Source organism: Phodopus roborovskii, unplaced genomic scaffold (assembly GCF_943737965.1).
Source record: "Phodopus roborovskii unplaced genomic scaffold, PHOROB, whole genome shotgun sequence".
In the NCBI taxonomy this organism is placed as follows: domain Eukaryota; kingdom Metazoa; phylum Chordata; class Mammalia; order Rodentia; family Cricetidae; genus Phodopus; species Phodopus roborovskii.
The window spans coordinates 31,354-52,101 of record NW_026125225.1 but is presented as its reverse complement, the minus strand read 5'-3'; the positions used below and the strand labels follow the sequence as shown (position 1 = coordinate 52,101).

Here is a 20,748-nt window from a genome sequence, read left to right as displayed (position 1 = left end):
AATTGTAACATTTATCACAAGTCTAATAGACTGCACATTTCTAGAGGAAATGCCCTTAGACATCAAATTCAGTGATTCTCAAATAGGCATAATTCTCCAGGCATCTGGAACATCGGAAGATATACCTAGCTGTTACAGCTTGAGGAGATGCTCCTGGCATCTCTGGCATCTAGAGGGTGGAAGACAGATGCTGCTAATCATCCTACAGACCTAGTACACGCCTCCCCACACACCCAAATTATTTGACCCAAATGCATCACTGCACAGAAACCCTGAATAAATCAATTAATGTCTAACTACTAACTATAGGTGGTTTGAAAACATGAACCAACACCCTGCAACAATGATGTGCCAAAACATTAATTAAGAAAGAGTGGCTAAGTGACAAAAAAAAAAAAAAGTGTGTGTGTGTGTTTTCATTTCAGCAGCATAAAACTGACTCTAGTGGTGCATGCCTATAATCCCAACACCTGGAAGCAGAGGAAAGAAGACTGGAAATTCAATGCTATCTTTGATTATGCGATGGCTCTTGGGACGCAAGCTTTAGGCTTGGCTTTTACAAGCTGACCTGAGAGTGGGTAGAGCCAGCTAAGAGAGCACACACAGAGGATCAGGTATAGCTTAACAGTCTAAAGTTTGCCCATGCTGTCAAAAAGGCTGAAAGAAGTCTAAACAGTTTCTTTTCATAATGTGCGTAGGCTTAAGAAAGAAAAAAGGGTATGAATAGTTATAAAGAAAAATAAATAATTAAAAATAATAAAGTCTTTAAAGAGACAGTAAAAGTAAAAGAAAAGAACCGTGTAATGATGGAAAACACACAGGGAGTCTGGATCCTATATGCTATTGTGTTGATTTTAAATTTTATGATTGCTAAAAAGCAAAGGACAGCTTCTAAGAGACCTAGAATTAAAAAAGGGACTGTGGAAATTAGCCAGCCTAGATATTTTAAAAATGCCTTAACTTTAAAAAAGTAAAAAACTGTATTAGTCAAATGAAAATAAAAATGCTGTGAAGAAATGGTTTTACTTCTGTTTCCACAGGAGAAAAGAGGTGTGAATTTGTTCCAGGGTGGTATGGATCTGGTCTGATCAAGGGAGACCTAAAAATTGACAGGTGATATCTACCAACAAAGTTTATAACTGGTCTTCCAGGACTTGACCATTATCTCAAATTTTCTCTCTGGGACCCCTAAAGATGCCTTCACCCACATTCAAAGGAAGCAGTTTGGAGAACGCTACACCCACATTCCAATAAATGGTGTGGGAGGCTTTAGTTATTTTGTGAGTTATAGATGTTTTCTATAATTTGGGGGGAATATAGGATTAAAAAAGCTATTAATCTCAGCTATTTTGCCTTGGCATGGATTTGGTATATGGGGACAAATTCAAAGTCAATTTTGTTACATTGTATACATGTTTTTACTCCTGTTTAAAGCACTTTTTAATATTGATACAAACATAAGGTCCTTTTTGTTAAAACACACTGTATATATGTTTCTACTTGTTTAAGGGATTTTTGTATATTGATACCAATTTAAGGTTATTTTTGTTACAACATATTGTGTATAAGTTTCTGCTATTCTTTAAGGTATTGTACCTAGGCAGTTCATATTAAAAAGTAAGGTAAAATTCTAATTTTTAAAAGCTATTATTACAGACTATTTAAGGCAATTAAAACACACACACACACACACACACACACACACACACACACGTCAGTAGTTAGTCATTTATAGCAATCAAATTTGTAGATATGTTAGGTATGTTTTCCAGATCATATAGAGATGTATTTTGGATAGATGATCTTCAAACTTTTCAAAGACCTACAGAATATGGCATTTAAAATGTTTTGGTAATTTAGGGCTTTTCATGATAATGAGACACATCTGCTCCTGGCATTTCCAATTTACCACAGAGAGATAATGGGAACTGATGAAACTGCTTATGGAGTTTATTTTCATTGTGGCAAGGTTAGCCACTGAGCAAAGAAACTGCTCTTGCCTTTGACTGATGACAGTGTGTTGTGCAGACATTTCTGCAGGACACACAAAAAAAAGACTGAACTTTGACAAAACAAGGCAGAGCAGTCCTTCAAAATTTCTACTTAAAACAAAAGCAAAAACAAAAAACAAACAAACAAAAAAAAAAAACCTGGCAGACATTCTACAGAACACAGAATAAAGTGACTGTGACTGACAAACTGCCAATACAGATGGGACAGTCCTTCAAATTTCCTGCTTCATTGAAAAGTCTTCCACATACTATGGGCCTGTGGGCTGAAGATGGATGCCCCAAAGTTGCAAAGGAATTTTGGATGACTGTCCAATTGGATATCTCTGTCATTTCTAAAATGTTGAAAATTGTTTAAAATTCACTTTTTGTTAACTTAAACAACATTACATCCTTCTGGTGTCTTTGATGGAGTTAAAGACTAGATAGTTATAATTACAGTTTTCCTTAGTTACAAGAGAGAATAAGCTGGGTATAAAACTTTAAATTCACTAAGATAGATAATACATTTTCTTTAAATGTGCTAACTACAAATGGACAAAATATTGTAAATTCTTATTTGATAACTGATTTTGTTGTATATAGTTTTACTAGGTTAAAGTTAAACTTTTTATTTAGACAAAAAGGGGGAAATGTGGCATTCCTAAGTAATAATAAGCCTCCATGTGTGATTTATTTGGGAGCTTGGTGGTGGGTACCTCAAAAAGCCCAAAGGCACACACACGTACATTCATACACACACACACACACACACACACACACACACACACACACACACACAAAATGCTCATTAAAATTAAAAGAAATTTTGTTTGTTTGTTTTGGTGTTTCTAGACAGAGTTTCTCTGTGGAGCTTTGGAGGCTGTCCTGGAACTCGTTTTGTAGACCAGACTGGCCTTGAACTCATAGAGATCAACCTGCTTTTGCCTCCCTAGTCCTGGAATTAAAGGCATGTGCCACTGCCCTGAAAAAAAAAAAAAAAAAAAAAGAAAAAAGAAAAGAAAAAAAAGTTCAAAGTCATTCTTAGCTACATAAATTCCAGGTCATCCTTGTATACATGGCACCCTGTTTTGAAAATTAATTAATCAATTAATTTTGAAATGTGGAGCTCTGCCAATCAAGATAACTCTCTGAGTTGGGAGAAGAGATAGCCCTGAAGAGTACAATTTCTTTCTGTTGTGAGATATTAAGTATCCAATTTCTTCTCCAACTTAGCAACATTCTTTTTTAGTTTGTTTGTTTTGTTTGAGACCAGATCGGTCTCACTATGTAGACCTGGAATACACTACGTAGACCAGGTTTGGCCTTGAAGTGATCTGCCAGCCTCTGGTTCCTGCGTGCTGGGATTAAACTGGGATTAGAGCAGTGCTTCGACCTTTTAATACAGTTCCTCATGTTGCAGTGACCCCCACAGAATTATTTTTGTTGCTACTTTACAACCAATTTTGTTATTGTTATTAATTGTAACGTAGGCATCTTTGTTTTCTGAAGGTCTTAGGTGACCTTATAAAAAGGATAGTTCAGGACACCCAAGTTGAGAACTGCTGGATTAAAGTCATGGGCCACCACACCTAGTTCCAATACTTTTTTTCATCCAGGCCCTCAGATCCTCAAAAGTTCTTTGAACTACATTTATGGCCTTGCTCATGAGTTACCTGCCTGTCTGAAAGTTCACTTGTAACTTTAAAAGGTCTTTTATTTACCCTTTGGGAATTTGTTGGACCCACTAAGATGCCCAAGTGTACTCACCTGTTGGAAGAACTAGTCTAAGTGGCCCCCAAAAGGCATCTGATCACCTGTTTAAATATAAGCTTGTCTCACTTAGGTCCCAGAGTAAGTCCTCAGCAGCAAGAAGTCTTCACGTCTCTGCCTCTCTGTTGCTTCTCTCTCTTCTGCTGCTGTGTTTGTGTCTCATCACTCCTGGCCCTTTCCTTGAGATGGCTACTGGTCTCGGAGGATCCTCTTGCAGCTTCCTGCATGCTGACGATTACAGGTGTATATTCCACTGTGCCCAGCTGCACCTGTCCCCCTGCCAGTCTCAAATGCACCTCTATGTGCATGAGTGTGTTCTAAGCACCTCTGCCAGAAATCTGACCTCTAAGGTACAATCATGTAGTTATCTGACTAGCAGACATTAGGTATACTTTCAGATGTGATCAAGAAACTGGTTTGTGGCTGGGATGGAGCTCAGTGTCATAGTGCTCACTAATAAGAAATAGACCCCACATTCCATCCCCAACATCACACAAAGAAAAAAAGGGCCAAGTATGGTGCTGCATGCTGGAAATCCCAGCACTAAGGATGAAGGTAGAAAGGTTAGGAGTTCAAGGATCCTGAGGGTATATTCTCGACTACATAAAGTTCTAGGTTAGCTTGGGCTATAGAAAACCCTTTTCTTCTTTCTTCTTTCTCTTTCTTTTTTGGGGAGGGGGAGGTGCGCTTGAGACAGTTTCTGTTGTAGCCCAGGCTGTCACAGAGATCTGCCTGCTGTGATTAAAGGCTTGTGCTAGGGATGGATGGATGGATGGAAAGAAAGAAGGATGGAAAGGAAGGAACAAAAATATGCAAGAGGCCCTGTATATCTAGAAGAATGTTCTTTTTGACATGTTATCTATATTTAGACACAAGCACTGCCCTGTGAGACCTGAACCAGCTAGTATTCAATGTGTAGCCTTACTCCCTTGGTATTTGTACTGGATACTCTCAGAGACACCTTTCCTATCCAGGTGATCCCCTGATGAGTTAAAACAGTTGACAGGAGGGAGGGTACCTGTTAAAAAGCAGGTAATAAGATGTGACAGCCAAGCTACCATCTACCAATATCCATTTTCTGCTTCCTTAATTACAAAATCCAGATTCTGTTCAGGGCAGCAGTATACCTGGGTCATAAATGAAAATGTTCTAGTTCAATACTAGCAGTGATCACATAACATAGTCCTAGCCGATTAGAGGCAAGCAAAGAATATATTAAGGTTTCCTGGAAAGGTGTTACTTCTATATTTTTTCTTAAGACAGAGCCCTGATAGCGGGAGCAGTGAGTCACTCTGTGATGATGAGAGACCATCTCCTAACCATTACTGCTTGCTTATCTTCAGGCTTTACCCCTTGTGGTGCTCAGGATTAAACACATGGTCCTCTTGTACATGCTAGGCAAGCCCCCTACAAACTCCTTTACAATGTTTTTTAGTTACCCATGCTAGCCTCCAAGTCACACACAGCCCAAGGAGATCTCAAATTTGCATCACTCCTGCATCAGCCTCCTGAGTATATGGTATTATGGGTGTGCATCAGAAATGGCTGGCAATCTTTAGACTTCTTAAGTGGAAAAAATACTAAGTCCCTATTTGTAGAAGTATCTATTACTGCAGGAATTTTATTAACAATAAAGATTAGTCTACCTACATGCATTAGTCTACCTACAGCAACAAAATAGAAATTTTATTCTCTAAATTAAAAAAAATGCCAGCAGTACTGTGTGTAATGGTGCATCCCTTTAATCCTAGCACTAAGAAGGCAGAGGCAGGCAGAGTCCCAGGTCAGCTAGGGCACATGGTGAGACTTTATCTTAAAAATAAATAAACAAACAAACAAAACCAGGGTTAGGAGCCTTTAATCTCCTATGAGAGAGAGAGAGAGAGAGAGAGAGAGAGAGAGAGAGAGAGAGAGAGAGAGAGGTACAGCACACTCAGCTCAGGTCTCAGTCAGCTTGGTCTACATAGTGACACTGTCTAAATAATAACAACAGGGCTAGGGTGACGGCTTAGAGGGTAAAGGCACTTGTAGAACAACCATGATGACCTAAATCTAATCCCCAGAATTAAGGTAAAAAGAAAAGAATCCATCTCACTAAGCTATCCTCTGACCTCCATATGCACACTGTGCATGTGTTCACACACACACCAAAAATTGTAATAATTTTTCTATGAGTTTAACAAGAACAACAACACAGCAGCTCCTTAATTATTACAAAGATTTCCCCCATAATTTCATTTGAAATTTAAGAATACTAATTTTTATACAATATTAATTTAGTAAAATGTTAGCAAAATAAATAAACAAACAAACAAGATACTGAACCTTGATTTTCCTACATGGCAGTTTACAATTACCAGTTACACCAGTTCCAGGGGTGCTGATGACCTCTGACCTCCACGGGTGCCAGGCATGCACATTGCACTCCAGCATACACAATGGCAAAACATCCATACACATAGCATCTTTGAAAAATAAATACATCTTTGAAAAACAAAAATCCTACAATAGGACCTGCAAAATACCTCAGCAAGTAAAGTTACCTGCCTGATGTCCTGAGTTCAATCTCTGGGACCTACATGGTAGAAGTAGAAAACCAACTTTAACAAGTTGACTCTGACCCCCCATGCAGCATACAGCATAAACAGCTCTGACAAAATAGGTAAATATAATTTTAAAGCAAATCCTACAATTTAGGCTGGGAACAGAACAGGGAAGGGGAAGCTGCAGCATTAGCAATGACTACCTCCCATTTCAACACTCTGGAATAACCCCAAAGTATTAGCCATAAAAGACACTGAGCCAACCACTCACTGTTTCTTAAGATGATTTTCACAACTATGCAGGAAAAAAAAAAAAAGTTATCATTCTAGGAAATGCAAAAAAGCTACCACATTCCTTTCTGGTAAAATCAACACAAAAGCTCCACCATACTACTCAGCCATAGAGTTCTAAATTACTTCCTCCATGAACAAGTCTATTGTTCATTCATGAACCAGGAATCACTCTTCTGAGCAAAAGGACCTGAAATCCCTGTACCAGAATTCTCCAGTACTTCCAGAAGAAACCACTGGCATGAAGGTCTAGTCTAACCTCCACTTTTCCCCCTTCTGCTTTCACTTAGCCTACCTCCTTGTCCTCACTCAAACAAAGGGACTCTTTAGATACAACTTCTGGGCCACACTCTGCCTGGTTCAACTGCACTGAGATCCTTTTAACCGTGATGCCCTGTGTGGAACTCACTATTCCACCAGGGAAACATCACCTACCAGTTCCAAGGTCTATTGACACTGTGAGTTCACTGTTCCGTCTTCTGGTCCCTACTTCTGTCCCATGGAAGTAAGTCCCTTACAGTTTCTTCTGAAAGCAGTCTCAAGTTCTCTCTCTCTCTCTCATACACAGAAACTCAGACACACACACAAGAACCACTTGCTGTTTTTCTGAGACAGTGCTCTGGGCTACCAGGCCTCTGCTGCTTTCCTCTCCGAGAAGGAAGTGTGTTAATTTTTAATCCTGTAGTAATTACTAATACTTTCTAAAGTAGAGGTTAGAAGGGCAGTTCAAAACATCCATCTGGACCACTGATATGTTTTCTTCAATATGTGTGGTTAGATTTTATTAAAATGTGTATCTTATAAACTGAAGCTGTCATCCCTCCTGGGGATGGCTATACTGAAGAATCAAAAAGGCTGGTTGATTTCAGCTTGACTTTGAGAACTGACAGTGTGGACCCAGGCAAACTATCTTGGATAATCTTTAGTCCCTTCGGTGGCTGTCCACCCATCTGACCGACATCCTTTACAGATAAAGCTTCTGGGGTGCATTAACTTAGCAGGACACTAGCTCCCATTACCCCAAAAGCCAAGACCATTATCAAACAACATCTGAGACCTACAGATTTCCCCCACCTGCTGTAGCTAGCCACCTCAAGTTCCAGGCAACATACTGGCACACTTCCTTGAATCTTGACCTTTTTTTTTTTTTTTTTTTTTGAGACAGTGGCCAGATAGCTCTGGCTGGGTTAGAACTTGCCATGTAGTCCAGGCTGGTTGTGAATGTGTGGTGCTCTTCCTTGCCTCTGCCTCAGAATGCTGGGATTGCAGGTGTGTGCTGCCAGACCTAGATGATTTATGACTGTCTTTTGTTCTGACAATGAAAGTTTATGTAACTATTTCCATATTAAGGCATGTTATTCATACTGGTGATGGCGGCACACCCCTTTAAACCCAGCACTTGGGAGGCAGAGGCAGGCGAATTACTGAGTTCAAGGCCAGCTTGGTCCAGGATGGCCAGAGCTACACAGAGAAACCGTGTCTCAAAGACAGGCAAGCAAACAAACAACAAAAATAGACATGTTATTCAGGGCAACCAGATGTATGTTCCTAGGCCACAGTCATTCATATTTGAATGACCTCTTGTTTCCTTTGACAGCTGTGTTTTGTGTGGGTGACTTTACAAAGAGTATCAATGTGGCCAGATGTGGCCTGTTAATCCCAGCATGTGAGAGGCTGAGGCAGGAAAACTGAAGGCTCCAAGCTATTTTGAGCTACACAGCCTTAAGATCAAAACGGGGGGGGGGGGGGGGGGGATATGTGTGGTGTGGTGTGAGTATTAACACAGAATTGTTGTTGATACTTGTACCAGAATTAAAAAATATAAACTTGAGCCTCTCCCCCTCTCCTCCATGGGTAAGTCCTCTCCAGATTATCTATCTTCTCATACTGTCTTAGTTAGGATTAATACTGCTGTGACGAAACAACATGACCAAAAGCAACGTGGGGAGAAAAGTGTTTATTTGGTTTATATATACATGCAATCACAGTCTACCCGGGGCAGCCATGGCAAAAACTCAAACAAGGTGGGAAGCTGGAGGCAGGACTGATGCTTAACCACGGAGGGGTGCTGCTTACTGGCTGTCGTCCCATGGCTCCCTCCACCTGTTTTCTTAAAGAACACAGAGCCACTAGCCCAGGGTTTACCACACCCACAATGGAAAGGGCCCTACCCCATCAATCACTAAGAATATGCTCTACAGGCTTGCCTACAGCCTGATCTTATGGAGGCATTTTCTAGCACATCAAGTTGACATAAAACTAGCCAAGACACACCTTACCTCTTAAGCCCCCAGAGTAATGTCAAGTTGCTGGACATCATTCACATATCTGTACTTGCATCATACAAACCAGCAGCAGCATCTAGTCCAGAGAATAAATGCTGGGGCATTTCGTAGCTCCATCATTCACACTAAAGACTTCAGCAGGGCCAGATACCCTCCCCACCTCTCAAAATTTCCTTCATATTCTCTTCACTCAAGGAACTGAGTAAAAGTGCACTTTTCAGATACCTGTGATTTCGCCCATGTTCCCCTCCTTCACCCTCTGGAGCCTTTCTGGTCAGAGAACAAATGTCATTCCTTGTTCTGCAACACTTTGAACACATGTCAACTGCTGCGTGAATCACACTGTCCTGTGTCCATGTCCCTCTCCTACCAGGCTAGGTGATCCATGAGGATAAGGGACAACCACATATTGACTCCCTCACAAGTGAGCTTTTCCCCACATGCTAACCACCAGCTAGTCGTAGTGGTTCATGCCCATACTGCCAGCATTGAGGAGCAGAGGCAGGAGGATCTCCAGTTGGAAGCCAGCCAGAGCTACACAGCAAAATCTAAGTAAGAAAAAAATTTAAATTGACTCCCTGGAAGCCCCATCACTAACATGTCAAAGAATATGAGCCATTCCTACTACCTTAAATCCCTACTTCCACTCAGGTCCCACGACCCTTGCCAACCTATCCAACTCCAGCTCTACCTTAAAATGGTATTCCTTTCACTATTGGATCCCTTCTTGTCTTCAAATTACCCATCCAGGAATTTCAGGCAAATTCTTTTCCTGCCAAAACTCTCACTGACTCCCCTCCTGAATATCCAAGGTCTTGAGCTGAGCAATCATGTTTCCCAGCCATCGTATCTCACAAGGGACCTTGGCATAGTCTGTCATGACATTCCACCTCATATGTGGTTTTCTGGCTTCCACATCTTTGTCAACAATGAAGTACCTGGTAATCTGCCTGGCTTTTCAAAGTCCACCTAAAATGCTGCCTCCTCCAACACACAGAACTAGAGTCCATGCCTTTCCTGAACCCTCAAGGGCATTACCTCGCTCAAACAGCAGCTCCCACTTGCCTCCCTTGGACTGCTGGAGACCTAAGTCACAGTCCACTCTCATAGTTGTAACAGAAAATCCAACCTTGAGAGCCAGAGCAGGTGGCCTCCCCCACTCTCATTCTCTCTCCTGGCACAGACACGGACTGAAGCTACAAAGTGTTCTACTACTGAGCTGCGCCCCTTAACCCCACAGGAGCTGCTTAAAACTCTTCTTGGGCTGGGGTATAGCTCAAAGGAAGAGTGCTCATCCAGCTTACCTAGTGTATACAAGGCCTTGGCTTTCATCCTCAGCACCATCAAAAATAAAAACTTCTGTTTGTGAGATTGGGTTCCTCTGTGTAGATAAGGCTGACCTCAGACTACCAACCTCACACCTCAGCCTCCAGAGTTCTGGGACTAGGTATGTTTCACCACAGTCACCTGGCTAAACTTTTCTTAGCTGTGTTTCCCCCTCAAAGCCATTTCTTCTCATACCAAGTTAGCAGTTTCCTCCCCCGCCCCCCCCAAAAAAAGTTACAAAGTAAAACAAGCTGTAGCGGTCAACTCTTACCCTGAACCTCAAGGGAGAGGAAAAAGGATCTCTTGTAAGTGGGAAGGTTACATTATGAGTAATATATGTTGAAAAGATAACAGGGCAGGTGACATTACCATTACCAAAATTTGACACACCTTTCCCATCGGCTGTGCTACATTGTGTGGCACTAGCAGACACACTAGCGAACTGGGGTTAGGTTTGGCAGGATAGACAAGGTAGAAGGGAAGCACCTTCTACCTCTGGGGTAGAAACAGAGCAGACACACATCAGTCTAACACACTAGAAAACAACATGGCACATGGTTAGTGATGGCACATGCCAAACTCTCAGAGCTCGGAGGCAAGGCTAGAAGGACTAATTCAGCCGGTCACCACAGCAGGACTGTCTTACAGTTTTCTCTTAAGAGGGCAGTTCACACTGATAGGAAGCCCTACAGGTCCCAGCACACAAGACAAGGACTTCCTGAAGGAAGATGACAGTCTAATATAAAGTGAACTAAGAGAAAGAGAACAATGCAATCCAAGCAATGAAGCCAGAAGGAACACCACTGGGGAAAAAAAGCCCTAACGGAAGGCAAAGGCCAGAGTAAGGAGAGGAATGGGTGCATGGAGGAAAACTTAGAGCTGACAGGCTTCACGCATGTTTTTAGCCCTGAATAATAAAAGAGTGGGTGCTGAGGAGAAAGGAGGGAAACAGTAAGGGGTTATACCATTTATTCAAAATCAAGTAACCCATTTAAGGAATTAAGCACAAGAAAACCAACTGGATCCAACATCAATGATTTCAGCCCACACTGGGAAGAATCATACAAGTGCCTTACAGACTACTCACATTAAACAGTAGCATCTTCTTTTAAAATTAAATCTAACTACATCAGGAGCTACAATCACTCAAGAGTAATGTGAAATTTGTGATGTAGTCTGTAAAAAAGGTCTCCCCAGCGCTAAGTTGTTTGACAAGCATCACCCATTCGGGTTCTAGAAACAAATACCTGACCCATGAATTCTGGTGCCTTACAGACGGGAAAGTTTGGAGAAACATGAGTACCTGAAGGTGTTCAGGAAGTAAAGCTGGTGGCTTCAAACCGGGAGGTGCAGTGAGGGGCTTTCTCCAAAGTTCCCAGATCTGACCCTCCAAATACCGCAGGAGAGGAAGCACCACCTTATCCCTCAACTTTCTACTCCTCCCCTGTAGCTGAAGATGCTATACCATACAGCTTCAGCCATTATGCCTTTCTCCCACGCAGGTCTTGTAGGACTCTCTTGCATAGAAACTTAACTAAAATGTCGCTTTCCCCAGGCAACCTGTCGACTCCTTGGCTATTTCACTGGCTCAATGAGATTTTGTAGGCATAGAAGGCGTCACATTCAAATTTCGCTACTGTTTTCTGACGAAGGGGAGGGGCTGATGGCGGTGTTGAGTAGGTATGAGGTCTGAAATACTGAATAGACAGACACAAGGTGAGTCACCGCTTAGTTTCAGTTTCTCCAGCTGTTCGTTTAATAGAAGGAAAAGAGTCCTATCACAGCGTCCTCGCTGGATTTTTAAAGGCTGCGTTATTCCTTGTACTGGTACTCGGCGGAATGTCAGATGTGGTACACGCATCATACAATCGTAGAACATCAACAATACAGGAATAATGTTATTTTTAACGCAGCCACAAAACATCCTACCTCTGAAGTGTCTGGCCATTACTTATCATTATGCTTCCCCCTCCCGACTTCCAAGAGGGCCTAGGAACTCCAAAGGGTTAGGAAACCCTGCCGTGGCGGCCTGGAGGGTGAAAACCAGCCAGGAGCTTCGAGCCTTGCGCACATCCAAGGGACTGGAGGAGCGACAGCGCGACCGCACAGCGCGCGTGCTCCGGGCCCGACCGCTCTGCCTTCTGCGCACCTCGCCTACTTTCATCTTCGCGAGGGACCAGGGAGGGAGATGCTTTCGCAGCAACCTTTACAAATGGGGGCACCGCGGCTCCCGGGATGAAACCGCTAACTAAGCCCCGCGGCCCGGCGATCCAGGCCGGACTCACCTTGGCGCTATGCACCGCCTCCTGCGCGCCGCGGAGCTGCAGCCAGATGCGCGCGGGCAGCGGCTCCTCCGCCCCGAGGACGCCGAGCACCGCCAGGCCCACGCCGAACAGAGCCTCGATGCGACCGCGGCTCCGCTCCAGCAGCGCCGCCTTCTCGGCTGGAGCCGTGAACTCGTCCAGCACCACCCGGGCCGCCATGGCGGGCGCGGCCTCCCGTGGCGCCGGGGGCCAGCGGCGGCGACGCCCCCTCAGCGTGCCGCCGCTGCACCGAGCCGCTCAGGAGGCGTGGGCCGCGCCGGCCGCCTCGCCCGCCCGCCCGCAGGCCCCGCTACACCATCACGACACGGCCGCCGCAGCTTAGCAACTGTGGGCAGTGACTCCCCGCCGCCCCGCCGCCGCCACAGCCGCCGCCACGCATGCGCTCAGCCCGCCGCCGTCATTGAAGATCGCCGCCCCCGTCGCGAAGGGAGGGTTGGTGGCTGAGGGCGACGGAAGTCGACGCCACACGTGGTCACCATGTTGGTTAAGGGCAAGCGTCGGCAGCCGAGGCCTGGGTAGCCATATTTGACGAGGGCCTGGTACCTTTGGTCATCTGATAGATGGAAGTTTCTGGTTTTACATAGGTAGGCAGATGATTCTTCTTTTCCTCTCTCTTTACTTCTTTCTCTTATTTAACTTCTTTCAGGAAAAAAAAAATGCTAACAGGAAAAGAACATGGGACTACTAGTGGATAATTGAAAGGCCAAATGAATTGAATAAATTGCGTACATAGTGTCAGTTACCTGTGATCCCAGCGGGATTGAAGAGTGAGGTAGGCAAATAGTCGTCTGCTGAAGGCAAGTCTGAGATACATAGTTCCAAGTGAAACCTTGTCTCAAAAACCAAGTGAGTGATGGCTCTGTGATTAAGCGTGCTTTGGGGGTACTCATAAGGACTGGGAGTTTGGATACCAGCAGTCACATGTTAAACCTGTAACTTCAGCTCCGAGGGAGATAACAGGGCTTGCTGATTTCCAGTTTAGCTGAGAAAGGGCAAAGGAGGAGTAGATGAGAAGTGGTAGAGGAGATGACCCGAGGCCCCTCTGGCTTCTACCTGGAGAGACATGTTTACCAACCATTACATACTTGTGCCCATACACTCACAGCAAATACATACATAAAATAACTCCAAGATAAATCCATTCATTAAAAATTGGGCATGGTGTCATAAGTCTGCAATCCTGGCAGCGCTCAAGAAGTTGAACCTAGAGTGTCAAGACTTCAAGACAAACTTTGACAAGGGCCAGATCCAGCCTCAGAAAGGTCTGCAGCTCTCAGCCTATGATCTGTCCCTTGCATTCTCCATTATTCTTTCCTACTCTCCCACTTCCCTACCCTGGCCATGTCCAATCTACTTTCTTTTCCCTCTGCTCTGGAATCTTCAGATGTCTCTGGATAGTCTCTCTCTCTCTTACCCCCCCCCCAAAAAAAAACTACCACCAACAAAAACAGTTTCCCCCTAATGGAGTGGCTAGGTGGGCAGTTTCTTTACTGCACCCCCTCAAATACAAGAAAGATGTGTGAGAGACACAATAGGGATTGGTGGGCTGGATCGTGATCATTCAGTGGGACTAGGGCAAATAAGCCCAAATCCTCTTCAGGTCTTTTTCCATCTGCAAAATCAAAGGTGTCACCTACTTGACTCCAATGTTTTTTCCCACACTATGAGTTTTCTTGAATCCTTGAAAACAAACTATGAAAAGTAAAGTGTTGGTTTTCTTCCTGAGCTAAGTATTGTGAACACAGTAAGTACAACTAATGGGAATATTGCTTAGCTTCTCTGTATTGTTAACTCTTCATTGGTACAATGTAGTAAACAGTAGTCCTATTGTGACAGTTTAATACTAACACAAAATGCTCATTAAACACTAGCTAGAGTGTAAGGCTCTCACTCCTTATCAAAATTAACCAGAAAAGTCCCTCTACCAAGAGCAGCCACATGTAATGGGGGAGGGAGGTAATCAATCCTGCCTGAGATTCCTGAGCTGCAGGTTGTACACTGATGCTGCTCCAGTGAGTTCCCTAAAGTTTCAGCTTTGCAAGCATACTCCCTGATCCCTCACCCACCCCCCAAGACTCTGATTTTCTCGTAGTTGTCCAGTGCATCATGGGAACAGTGCAGTATTAACAGTCAGCATGATTTATGTTGGACTATAACAGTACCTGATCATCTTCAAAGCTCCAGCTTTTTTTCTTTTTTTTTCCTTTTTCTTTTTCTTTTTTTTTTTTTTTTTTTTTTTTTTTTTTTTCTTTTTTTTCTTGTCTGCATAGCTCTGGCTGCTCTGGAACTTGCTATGTAGACCTGGCTGGTATGAGTGCTGAGATTAAAGGCATGCAGCACCACGCCTGACTCTGCTTGACTAATGAAAACATTCTTGGCGGGAGCAGGAGGGATGCAAACTGGCCATTACTGCTGAATATGGAAACTGTTGTTTGCTTGTTTTTTGAAACAGGGTTTCTCTGTAACAATTCTGGCTGTTCGGGAATTAGCAAACTTTTAACGCCTCAGGTTTCATGACAACCCTGTGTAGGTTTATTTCAGCCACGTTGAAGTGTGGGTCTGTACCATCTGTGTGCCTCCTCCCAGAAAGAGAAAGAAAAGGATCTAAACCATTGGAGTCATTAACGGCAATGTGGGGGGGGGAAGGGGTGTTGGTGAGAGGGATTACCCCATTAAAATCTATCAGGGGGCCAGGCTGCTGGGGTTTTCCATGCTTCAGAAACTCGGGCAGGTGTTCTCCTGGTGCCTTACCAAAAGATGACTCAGTACAGAGAAGAGAAACCCTGGGCTCACAGGCCAGCTTCCTCTTCCTTCTGGGCTTTTCCCCTGGTGTCCACACAACCTGCAGTATTACTCCATCAGACCAATTATCTGGGATTGGTTGCGGCAGACCAGGTGGTTAGTATGACCTTGCTGATGTATGGTACCCAGCACCCAGTGTTATCAACACAACTTGTCATCTCCTTGGTTGTACTCAATGGAATCACTATTGTTCACCAAATGGGCAGGGCTTTCCCCAACACTGTTCCTGTGTGTTTCCAGTAACTTCCCTGCCAATGATTCTGTATTAGATGTAAGGGGTGGGGAGAGGGACTGTCTTCAAAAGCACAAAATAGCACCCTCCTTTCTAGACTCTAAAACAACAGAAGTAGTGCAGCTAATTGTGACAGTGCACCCCTGTAATCCCCGTTTTTATGATGCTTGAGGATCAAAGATCAAGGTGAGGTTAAGGAAATGCTAAAGTGCATTCAGAGTTAATGAACTGGTACATCATCGAATATATACACCTTTGGGGTAGTTAGACTTCTTTGCAGTTTGTATTTGTTCAGCATTCGCCTTTGAGGACCCATCTTGCTTTTGAGTATAAAGAGCAAGGAATGAGGAAGACAGGAGAGAGCACATTCAAGCAACTCCCTTGCTTCGTTGCTTCATGCAGCCTTTAAACCACAACTTCCTTAGTTGACTAGCCTTGCCTGCCTGACTGGCCCTGCCAGCCCAGGATTGATGGTATGGACGAGATCTTTCTGGAGTCTGCATTCTATACTCCACTGTCTTTCTCTGTCCTCTATAACAACCTCATGTGACAGTACTGAAGAGAATCACTTCTTGAGCTTCTCTTTCAAGAGGACAAGTAGTTTTCCTCTGTGCCCTCAGACAGGTAACATCTGGAGGAACCTAGCTCTCTCGGTTTCCTCCACTTGCCACTCATCCTTCCTCAGAGTAGGGGAAAGAGCTCAGATGGTGACTTCTGTGCTGTGACTTCCATGCTGTGTCAGGCATTGTACCCCTAGGAGAAAGGACATACACTGTTAGTAGCTGCCTGTGGTTGCTTATTTGTGCCAGTGACTGGTTAGAGGGTTCCCACTTCAGTCATACCCTCCAATATCACTTTTATCAATAATAAATGTGAAATCCTAAACAAATAAAACCTGGTTTAGAGGCTGAAGAGCTGGCTCGGAGATTAATAGCATTTGACTCCTAGCATCTACATGGCAGCTTACATGTATAAATCATGATTCCAGTCCCAGGAGATTGATCTGATGCCTTCCTTGGGCACCAGCTACATTCAGTCAAAACACCCATACACATAAAAATATCTAGATTAAAACTATCTTATTATGTATTTGTGTGTGGTATATGCACGTGAGTGAAGGTGCCCTTAGAAGCCAGAGATGGCAGATCCCCTGGATCTAGAATTACAGGTAGATAGGAACATTACAGGTAGAAAGGTCATGGACTTTGGGAACCAAGCTCACATTGTAACAATACACACTCCTAACTACTGAGCCATCTCTCCAGGCTCAATGATAACATTTTGTAGCTCTGGCTGTCCTGGAATTAGCTGTTTAGACCAGGCTGGCCTCGAATCTACAGAGATCCATCTGCCTCTTCCTCCCGAGTGCTGGGATTAAAGGCGTGTGCCACCACCACCTCCTGGATAAAGATATCATCTTAATCCCTACCAAACTATCTAGTACCATTTCTGGTGGCAGTAGCTGTGTAGACGAGTAAAGCTGGGGACTCAGCCTCAGCTTTCACCCACATTAGGTAAGTGTTTTGCCACTGAGTCACATCTCTGGCCTCTGCCTATTGCTTTTGTTTCTTAGCTTCTAACTCAGAAGGGTCAGAATGAATGTGCCCTGACCTCCTGAACTTCCAATAGTGGATACCTTAGAGATGAGGATAGAGATCTAGAACATTCCACTGAGTTGATAAGTATGTCAGTAGGAATAGGCATTGGCGTTCAGGTAGCCTGGCTCTGCTTATCCTGAGTGCTATGCCTTAGTGACAAGCCTTATGTACAACCAGTCCTTCCTTTCTCCCCTTGAACTAAAGAGTAAGAAGAGATAATGCATGCTGGAGGGATGGCTCAGCAGTAAGTGCTGCATACTGCTCTTCAAAGAACCTGAGTTCAGTTCCCAGCACCCATGTATGGCTCACTTGGCTCTAACGCCAGGTTGGGAGGTATCAAACCAAGACTTCCAGCCTCTGGTCATCTGTTTCATGTGTGGACACACACCCATACCCATAATTAAAAATAATAAAAATGAACCTTATGTAAAAAAAAAAAAAGGAAAAGATAATGTGCTATCATTGTTTACAAACCCCTCATTTTTGGCCTTGGGTGTTTTCAAAATAGCACTGCATTTGGAATGCTGCTCCTCTGCCAGTCAGTCTGACTTACGATGCTAACAGATTTTAGATGCTGCTGGCCCAGTGTTTATTCAGTGTGTTTTCCTGGACTCTGTTTCCACTGTAATCACAGGAGTGTGGGTTGGGAATCAAGAATACAGTTGTGTTTCAACTACACACGGTATTAACCTGCCTGTTCATTGTTCAGAAAAAACTGTATCCTAAGCTATAGCATATAGTATGCTGGAGTCTTTAGAGCACTGGTTCTGAACATGTGGGTCTCCACCCCTGTGGGGGTTGAATGGCCCTTTCATAGGTGTTGCCTCAGACCATTGGAAAACACAGATGTTTACATTACCATTCATAACAGTAGCAGAACTACAGTTATGAAGTAGTAATAAAATAATGTTATGGTTGGGCGTCATCACAACATGAGGAACTGTACTAAAGGGTCACAGCATTAGGAAGGTTGACAACCACTGATATAGACCTAGGTCTCTGCTCATTCCCCTCCCATCTGAGAGAAGCACTTTCTCTGAAGTTTGTCAGCCTAAAGATAAACTTCAAACAAGGAACTTAGTTGTCATGTTCCTTGTCCCCAGGAAAACTCATCAGCTAGGGAAGATGAACTCACTGGAAAGGTGAAAGGTGACAGATTTTGTCATGAATTATCCTTTCTGCGGATGGGCTGCTCTATGGCAAATTTTATCACACCAAGAAGCTTTCTGCTGTACAAAACAATCTGGCCCCAGGGATATATCTTACTGATAGAACTTTACCCAGCTTGCACCGGCCCTATCTGTTACCAGTAATTAAGGAACTTAACCTGGACTCAGTCCCCGTCTGGTCAGCATCTGTAATGGTAGATAGACACTTTTATTTAAGAGAAGTGTTGGCCTTTGAAATGGGCTGTAGCTCAGGGTTTGCATGTTTGCCTAACAGGCATCAGACCTTGGGCTCAATCCCCAGCCCTGGAACCACCACAGAGTGAAAACAAATTAGGGTTTGGCTAACATTCTGGTCAGCCAGGCTCCTTGCCTTGGGTTTTTGTCACTGAAATCGTTAGGATCAGAGCAAAGCCTGGGCAGCCTCAGCAAGTGAGGCTCAGCCACCAGGTTCAGTAGCTAAAGAAACAAGTAGTAGCTAAAAGCAGAGGAGAGTTACTAAATATGGCATCCTGGGAAAGGGATGATGGAGTGCAGTGACTTCTCCACCCCAACACATACCCTCCAAGTCCTTTGGGGTTTAAGTGGGTTGGCTTATATGTTATAGGCCGGTGGGGGCTGGGGGAAGTCGTAAGTGAATGTGTATTGCTGATATAAGCACAGCCATGTCAAGGACCCCAATGCCACAGTCCCATAGGAGTAGCAAAAAAAATTCCCCAGGGTGAGGCTCAGAGGGATGCTGACAAAGCCTTCCCCTGGTCTGAGTGAGAATGTTGACAGTGTATGCAGGAACCAGCAACCACAGCTTCCTCCTTTGGGATGACTGCAGCCTGAGACTGTTCTCCTACAGAGACCTCCTACTGAGACTGGCTAAACCTCCCTGCTGTTCAACTGTGTACCTACCATAAACCTGTGCTGTGGAATAATTCTCTGCACACTGTGAATACATATTACTCTCATTGGTAAATAAAGAACTGACTGGTGGGTAGCCAAGTAGGAAGTATAGGTGGGACAACTAAACTAAGAATGCTGGGATGAAGAAGAGTGGAGTCAAGGAGTTGCCAGGGAAAAGCAAAATGAGCATGCCATTCTAAGGAAAGATGCCAAGCCATGTGGCAGAGCATAGATAAGAAATACAGGTTAGTTTCGATGTAAGAGTTAGCCAGTAACAAGCCTGAGCTATTGGCTGTGTCGGTTATTTGGGAACAGATGGGTGGGAAAGAAAAGTCCACATACAAACCTGTGTCCCTGTTCAGCCCTGTGTAACAAACCTGTCTCCTTGATTCATGTGTGTAAAACAAACATGTTGAATTTCTGGGTTGTTGTTTAGTCTCCATCACAGAGCATGGTCCATACAATCTCTGTTTTTCTGTATATGTGTCTGGGTGTCTGTCCTTTCTTCCTCATTTCCTCATTGCCCCAGTTAGGCCAATTCCCGAAGCTGTGCAGAGCATGGCATAGGTCCGTGGGGAGGCTTTGTTTCTTTGAGGCAGCATTCACGAACTCAGCCAAGAGCTCATACTTTTTCCAGCTCTGCAATATCCTCCTGCCTGTCTCTTCTTCCCCAGTGCTGGGCTTATAGTGTGGCCCACTCAGGCCTCCTGCCAGCAAAGCCAACACTCTTAACCACCGCTCTAGCCCCATTCCCCAAGTTTAAGTTTAAACAGAAAGAAAGGAGCTGGAAACATAGCTCAGTGGTTAATGTTGTTCTTTTGTTACAGTTATAAGATAAAGCTGGAGGTGGGGGGGGGTGTCCTGAGTGGGAATCCCAAGGTAAGGGACCTCGTGGGAGAGCATAGCAGGTTCCATAGCAGGTGAGGGTGACTGAGGTGGAGGGAATAACACGCCAGGCAGACAAAGCTTGAGTGAGTTTATTTAGAAAGGGGAGTGAGGGGAAAGGGAAGAGAAAAAAAAGGCTTAGAGACCCCGGGAATAGGAGAGAGAGAGAGAGAGAGAGAGAGAGAGAGAGAGAGAGAGAGAGAGAGAGAGAGAACAGAGAGAGAAAAGAGCCAGAAAGAGAGCAAAGAGAGTGAAAGTGGTTGGGGCTCTGTCTTTTAAAGGGGTTCTTTACACCTACCTGCAGACTAGTACTCATGGAACCCTGGGCTGACCAGAGTACTGCCTGAGTGCTCTGCCAGGTAACAGGGGCAGGCCAGCATAATGCCTGGATCCTTACATTCCCACCTTTACCTATTATTAAAAGGTGAGGAGTTGTGCATGGCAGATTAGGGAATAAGGACATTGAGTTCTCAAGACTACTTCCTGCTGACCTGGGGGGCATTGGTCATCTTTGGGGGACCTGAGAAAGCTGGGGGTGCTGCCATGTCCTGGGGTAGCTGGTAGTTTTTTCTCAGTCCAGACTGTATGGAACTCTCTGGCACCTCTTAGACATGGCAAGATGTTGGCAGAACTGAGAACAA

General features: G+C 44.1%; 1 protein-coding gene across 1 annotated transcript in view; it reads right to left on the bottom strand.

Annotated features, from left to right (window-relative positions):
• Positions 1-12,920, bottom strand: part of LOC127227085 (NEDD4-binding protein 1-like) — a 47,053-nt gene extending 34,133 nt beyond the window's left edge. Inside the window, 1 exon segment of the mRNA XM_051191347.1 lies at positions 12,492-12,920. Within this exon segment, the coding sequence (XP_051047304.1) occupies positions 12,492-12,689 (198 nt within the window). The 5' untranslated portion in view covers positions 12,690-12,920.
• Between the last annotated feature and the right edge of the window lie 7,828 nt (positions 12,921-20,748).